The sequence below is a fragment of the Siphateles boraxobius genome, unplaced genomic scaffold (assembly GCF_051911475.1).
Source record: "Siphateles boraxobius isolate OS27281-9 unplaced genomic scaffold, OSU_SipBor_1 30, whole genome shotgun sequence".
Taxonomy (NCBI): Eukaryota; Metazoa; Chordata; class Actinopteri; order Cypriniformes; family Leuciscidae; genus Siphateles; species Siphateles boraxobius.
Window position 1 is genome coordinate 12410109 of NW_027508920.1, and position 7643 is coordinate 12417751.

At 39.5% G+C, this 7643-nt stretch overlaps 1 protein-coding gene across 1 annotated transcript; it reads right to left on the minus strand.

The window, feature by feature from the left end:
- Positions 1-289: 289 nt before the first annotated feature.
- On the minus strand, positions 290-3611 carry LOC143757151 (uncharacterized). The gene is made up of 6 exons (XM_077248100.1): positions 3344-3611; positions 2920-3092; positions 2113-2307; positions 1187-1342; positions 819-908; positions 290-669 (listed from the first exon to the last, which is right to left on the minus strand). Exons 1-6 carry the CDS (start codon positions 3609-3611, stop codon positions 355-357), a joined length of 1197 nt encoding a protein of 398 aa, XP_077104215.1. The 3' UTR covers positions 290-354.
- Positions 3612-7643: the final 4032 nt, after the last annotated feature.

Consider the following 7643-nt stretch of genomic DNA (forward strand, 5'->3'; position numbering starts at 1 on the left):
ATGTTCAGCATTGTTGCAGTAAAATGCAGCAAGATATACATACTAAATTGTATCTCTCTGAGAAACTTGCTGAAATGTCAGCCAGAAAATGAACACGTTCAAACATCACAGAAATCTCCACTGTTCAGGTTTGCTCTACAACATAAAATACAAATTAGTGTCTGCAAGAGACATTTTCTCTACAGTGACAAATAGACATCTGTTAGGACATAAAAACTGTTGTGACCCACAGAAGGGCTTTACATTTCTTTTCCTCTTACTACATGAACAAACACTACATGAGTGAACAAATGCCAAGAAAATTAGAATACTTCCTCATGGCCAAATACAGAAACATCCTCCTGAGCCATCCCTCTAACTGAGCAGTTTATTCTTTAGAGAGTATACCCTGGGAGTGCACGTCTCAGACCCAATTCCCATGAACAGGCGCTGAATCACCTCAAAAGTGTATTTCATCTCTTTTGGATAGTCAAGGTTCAGCATGTACAGCAGGCCCATCAGGTTCACAACAGCGTTGGGTACATCAGCAAGATGACGCATGACAATCTTTTCCTCAATGACAATGGCAACATCATTGTAGGAAACTGGAAGGGGCTCCTTCACATCTTCAACGACCAAAAGGATTCCAATTACCATTCCCTTGATGAAGTCCTCTTCAGGATCTGTTGGCTTCATGCGAAAACAAAAACAAAATGGTGCCTGTGCTTTAGACATGTTTTGCTATATAGTGTATCCACACAGAGGATGCCTGAAAAAATTATGTGTAACCATGCCCATTGTGAACTAGTTTTTGTATCATTAAACATTTTTCTGCTTACCTCACATCTCTTCATCAATGTAGAAGGATTTTCCTTCATGTACCATGGCAGTCCCTGCAAAGCTGCTGCTCTCTTCCTTTGGTTTGATGCCTGTAAAACAATACGTGATATCAGAACTGATTTTTGTCAACCATCAAATGACAGAGAACGAGCTTTCAGTTCAAAGAGGTAACTTGAACTCTGGCCTTCTCTCCATCTACTCCATCTTACAGAGCCATTTTCTTATTTATTCTGTCTGTATCAAAGTGCCTTTCCAAGTACATTAATAAGAGGAGGTTTACTGTCTATCATAATCTACATCCTGGTCCCTCTTCTCAGTGGGGTTGTACAATTAATGTGGACCACAACTACAACAAATATGCACTTACATCCTTATCGAGACTCTCCATTAAGGATGTCATTTCTTGAACTTCCTCGAAGCGCTTCAACCGGAATAACTGAAGAAGTTTATGCAGATGGCTGTCCAGACCCTCATAGAACTTATTGATGTGCATTGATGTGAGCCTGGTGAATTCCTTGGCGATCTATGTGGAGAAGTAACATTACAGTTTTAGTTCAAGTTAAGTCACCTAAATGTTCACATTTCAGCACTACAACCGACATGTTGTCAGACATGTGACGTACAGTGGAGACCTGTCTCAAGGTGCATATTTCATTAATATTAACTATCTGTGTCCTCAGACTGGAAGATTGGCTTGTCTGACAGGTTAAGTTTTCTTAATGTTTACATCAGACTGATTTGTCATGGCTTTGCTAAGTTGTCATGATAATTCATACATGCAAAGTAACAAGGCTGTGAGTTTAACAAATCAGTATGTACTACTATGATTTAAGTAGTTAGATAAAAATATGTAATTCATATCAGTTCAAGCATTATTTCATATCATAATATATAGGAGTGGCCTACAGGAAATATCAATTTATGTTTAATGAGTCAAAAATTGTGTTAGTCATAACAGAGCAAGTTATTGTTTGCGTCTGTTGATTAAAAAAGATGAAATATTTCCATGTTTTTATACTCTGGGTCACATCAAAGTCATCAAATTACAGGTATAAGTTACATTTTTGAAGGTGTTTTTACTGTTATCAAATGTAAAAATGGGTCACGTTTGACCCTCAACATTAAAGCATTACATAAATGTGTTACTTAAACAATTTTTAATTTTACTCCCAAATATCTCAGTTTAAGAGCACATGTGCTCAATGGGAGGAATGTTAGCATAGGGCCCTGCAATTTACACAATACAACATTACTACTTTGCTATGACTTAAGAATTTTTTTAACACATTTTACCTGTCTTTCAGTAAAAAGGGCAGGCCATCTGACTGTCATTTCGGCCACAGGTGGCTCCTCTTCAACGATCTCCTGTCTTCTCAGTGCGTATGTGGCATTCATTGCATCATCGATGTAGGCCAGGTTTGGGGTTGTTTTTCTCATCTCTTGGACCATCTTTTCCCGATCTTCTTGAAGACTTCTGCTGTCTCTTCCCTGGGGGAGATCTGGAAGAAAATTTGTTTCAGAACGTCTAGGTTTCTTCACTTTGTTTCTCTTCCCTCGCGTGTCCCCAGCACCTCTTTTCTCAGAATTAACCTCCAGTTCTCGGCAGCCCACAGCTTTTAATTTCTGTCTGTAATTGCCCATTTTAAACTTTATGCTATGTTTCCATCCATACCATCCAGATGTGGATCCAGGTTCTGTAAGGCAAGGGTGTTTTTCAACAAGGGCCTTAGCTACACATCCAAAATGTTCAAGTGTAGGGTAGGTCATGAATGAATAAATTGTTTCAGCAAGTTTGAGCAGAATCTCAGACTTCATGTCCCTTGAAATGGATAGAAGTGCTACACTTTCTCTAAAAGCATCATTGCCCTGCCTGAGCCTCAGCTCAACATCATATGAGAAGGTGGGAATGGGAAAATAAGCTGGCCATTGCTGTGAACGCCGACCTGGAAAGCACTCTGTTTGGCTGCTCAATGAAGAGGATGTCGTCGGAGATGATGAATGAGCTAAAGAGGATTCTGCCAGAGATGATGGTACAGCAGAGCTAAAAGTATCCAAACTTGAGTCTGAAGAGACAGGGCAGAAAACGACTTGCAATGTCACCTTGTCCTTTGGTAGGTCATCCACACACGTGAGGTTACAGAAGTCTTTGAAGTCCTCATCTTCATATTGAAGGTCAAATGAAGAGCGTAACTGCAGTTTGTTTTTCAACACCAGTTTCAGGTCATCAACCGAATCTGGAACAGAGTCCAAGCGGAGCTTTCTAATGTCCTGTGCTGAAATGATCACACGCAACAGCATCTTCTTGCGACTGAGAAACTCTCAGGACTTCTCTGGTGATGAAGAAAAAAAGAAAGAATGTAAGAAAAGACTAAATGAACAATAATGAAACATTAATAAAAATGAACATTCATACACATTTTATTCTGTTTAAAACCTGTTTTTACGTTTATGGACACACTGCATTTGTTTTTTAGAGGAAGGAAAAGAACACAACATTTTAAGTAAAATAACAGCTCAACTATACCTTGATGTAGCAAAAAAGCTTTTGATGTCACCATCAGTTTGCCTGCTTTTTGGTATGGATACAGGGGTTGATATCCATTCAGTTCGTGTAATTCCACAATCACCAGTTCAGAAGACTGTTTTTTTATCAACTCATAACTCCGCAGGTGCTCCATGTACCATGCATGATATGGTTCTATGAGGAAAGACACTTTGCTGGACACAACTACAATTTTAACCAGCTTCCCAAAGTCAGGCAGGCCACTGGTGTGACCCACTGACAGAAACATACCCTCTGAATACTTAGTGCCATAAAGGCAGGCATGGGTTGCAAGAGACACAAGACTTATGTTTCCATATTTCAGCTCTACAGCCCGCCTCATGGAGTGCTCGAGTGCATCAGGTGAAACAATTGCAGTGTGTCCAACTTCCAGATCAGGTCTGAAAAGACTTGGCAAATCTAGATGGTAAGCTAAAGTAAGCTGGTGTTTTGTTGATAGTGTGAGCAAGATGTTTCTGAAATTGTGAGAATCACGCACCACCCTTTTAAAAAAGCTGTGCTTAGCTTCAAATCTAATAGTCCAGAAATCAACCAGGGGACCAAATCTCCGAATCAGTTCGGGATAATGTTCCAAAAAGTGGTGCTTGGGCAGGAGGTGGAAATCAGGAAACACCTCTTTTAATAGGCACCTGTGATCTGAGATTTTACACTCCAAGTATGCCAATGTCTCTTCTGAAAAACGTCCACTAGCTAGAAGCTCTACTATTTCTTTCAAATCTAACAGAATCCCCCAAGTTTTGTCATCTTCTGGTATAATGTGACCGATCATCAGAGGTAGAAGTCTCAATAGTGTCCAGTTTTCATGGCAATTCCCACCAATAGATTTTTTCGATGCAAAAGACTTTGAAATTGGATTAGGTCTGTTGGTTTTATCTGTACATTTGAAAGGGAAGGATTCAATGATGGAATTAAGCTCATCTATTGTAAAGTAATGTTTAGATATCAGAGACTTTATGCATAGACTTAATTCCCGTGGCACTATTCCTTCAAAAAGGTCGTGCATAAAATCTGGGGGGAAGCCCTGGATTGTGTGGAAATGAGAAAGTCTATCGAGAACACAATCACTCTTTACTCCATTAACGGAAACTAACTGATGTCGGTTTAGTTCCAGAAGGTCCTGTTTGTGAGCTTCAACTGTCCGGAGTGGAAATACGCTCTCCTTTACCTCGTGATTGTCAATATCTTGTCGACTAGCTAAACAAAAGCGACAAAATTTGTCGACATTAAAACTCTCATGAAACCCAGCAAGTGAGTGTGCCCCCAAGTTGTCGGCAGACACGTACAGCACAGTACCTCTAACAGTTGTTCCCAATTTCTGAACATACAATCCTTGCTGCTCAAGTACTTCAAGGTCTTTTAGCAGTGGTTCAAGAATGGCTCCATACCCATATTTCTTCACATCATTGCTATGACACAGACATGCGAGGTAGATTGACTGTACAGATGATCTATATCGTATCGGTAAATTTGAAATCACCCAATAGACTGCACAGACCTTGTGCTTTTTTTTTGATGTTCCTAGTGGGTTGCAAACTTCAAAGTCGTCTATATACAGTCCTAGGGCAATGCTAAGATCTTCTGAAGAGAGCAAATTATTGTCTTTGTAATATAGACCATCTCTGTATGTCTTGTACTGAGACAAGTGTTCAATTGTTTCAATATGTCCTGTCTCCAAGACTTTATCTAACACATCATCACGACTTAACAGCTCTGTCAGGACTTTCAAAACCGGAATATAAACAAATTTCCGTCTTGAAGATGCATCTAAAACATATTCAATCGGCTCAATGACTTTAAAATTTTTCTTGTAAAAAGTTTCTCTTTTGTATTCAGAGCCAAAAGGCCCGTCTTTTGACAAGAAACTTAGGGGGTTTACTTGTTTAACTATCTCGGTTATAGCAGCAGTGACTGCACTGTTTACTGCACAGTTATGCTTGATCAGTACACTTTCAATTACTTTTGGGGTGCACTCTTCTACAAATGAGCTAATACTACAAAGCTCATTTATTATTTCCTGAGTTGTTGTTTTGGACACATGCAAATTTGTTTGCATGCGCAGTAATAGAGTTGCAATTTTGTGTTCAAGTAAATCATGCAGATCTTGATCCTCTATTAAATCATCTGTTAAGTCTAAATTGTCTGAATGTGTCTCAAAGTCTGTACTTTCAGAGTTTAAAGTGCCTTGAATAAAAGTTTGATACAGGTTTTCTCGAAAATTGTTAACGGTACAGAGGTTATGTTTCTTACTCTTATGTGCACGAAAAGTACTGTATACGCTCGACTGAAAACTACAGTCTTTAAAGGGACATTTCACAGTTTCCTTATTGTGTAGGTGTATTTTCAAATGTGCAAAATACTGTGCATCACTACAAGTCTCTGAAAAATTGCACAGTTCACAATTTAACCTTGCAGTCACCAGTTTTGAACGGGCCTGACTATGGTCTCTGGTTAAATGTTTTTTCAGAGATGATTCTGTCCTAAAGGAGCACACACAGTCTGCATAGACACCGGGAAGAGGATAGTTCCTTGCCTGATGACAGTGCTTCAGCTTATAATGGACAATTAGTGTGCGTTGGTTCGGCGAGGAGAAATTGCAACACTTGCAGGACCACCTCATTGAAGGGCAGTTGCCCCAAACAGCGCTGTGCTGAAGTGAAGTTCTACACTGAAGTGAAGTAACCCTGTACAGAAAAAATACAAAGAAGGAAAGAAAAAACATATACAATCGTTATCAGCAAAATTGGGTTGATTGCATTAATATTTTTCATGTAGTATGAAATACTTTTTTTTTTCAACCCGATTTTAAACGGAATAAGGCTCCTTTTCCACTGGCCAAAAAAACGTAGACAGTAAAAGAAATGGAAAGAGTGACACCGTAGATTTGAAGTGTTTTTACCAGCAAAGTCTAGTCTTTTTACAAGTCTAGATCAGTGAAGTCTTTTTACAATTTTTTTACAAAAACATCTGCTACGGAGCAATAACGTGAGATAAAAGGTAATGGAACCTTTTATACATCGTGATGTATCTTTAGAAATAAACAATGGACAAATAAAGTCTTTAAACGCTTCAGATGTTAATGTATTCGCAAAGTGACGTAAAAATGAATGGCAGTCAATGGAATGCTAACGGCGGGCGAGTGCCAGCATCAAAATGGCGCCATAGGAGGTACGAGTTGGAGAGAGGCAATTTTAAATGTACTTACTTGGACGGCTAAACTAAACGGATTATTGTGAGTTTTTAATGAGAGTTTCTATAGTTTTTTCATAGTTTACTTTCCTCCTTGCAAAAAACCCACGTCTGGTGATCTCCGGTCTGCGCAGCACGACCGTTACACCCCCACTGCTGCGCGTTGACATTGATACAGAGCGTAACGGCACACATATCACTACGCACATGAAAAAAAATCACCTTTCACTTCGTAACGCATCTAACTCAACATAAAATATATAGTTTTGTTTGCTGCACCCCTCTTACGCACGGACCATGAGTTGCTCTGTTATCTCACCGTCAGTTAATGCTGTGCCAGGTTGATTGAGTGCGAGCAATGCTTCTTTTAGCTACGAGTCGCGACGTCATGTAAATTGGCGGGTTGACCCGGGTATAATGTTCCCATTGTTCCCACATTTTTCCATAATAAAGAGGACAGGTCTCGCACAGTTTCACTTGTATAACAGTACATAATCGGTGTCGAATACTTGTTAATTGTCGAATATGAGGCTCAACCCTACATTAAATAACTTACTTGCTGTGGCACTCCGGCGCCAAATAACTAACGAACATGAAATATTCATCACAGGTTATGTTTACGGATCATTTGAGACAGAGAAACATTAGACGACGATTGCACATTACCAACAGATGAACTAACTAAGTTAAAACAATTTTAAATGTACTTACTTGGACGGAAAAATTATGGCGGTCGGCTCAGATTTTCAGATTTCAAAACTGCGCGTGACGTCACTCCAGGCGCATGCGTGTTGGTTGAAATGGCCACCTTGATCTATTTTCTAAAGTGAACTGAAAGGATTATTGTGAGTTTTAATGAGTTTCCGCGCTTTTTTTTCCAAGTTGAAGTTGTTGTAACTCTTCATTCTTCCCCCCTTGCAAAAAACCCCACGTCTGATCTCCAGCTGGCGACCCCCACTGCTGCGCGTTGAAATTGATACAGAGCGTAACGGCACACATATCACTACGCACATGAAAAAAAAAAAACACCTTTCACTTCGTATAACGCATCTAACTCAAAATAAAAAATATAGTC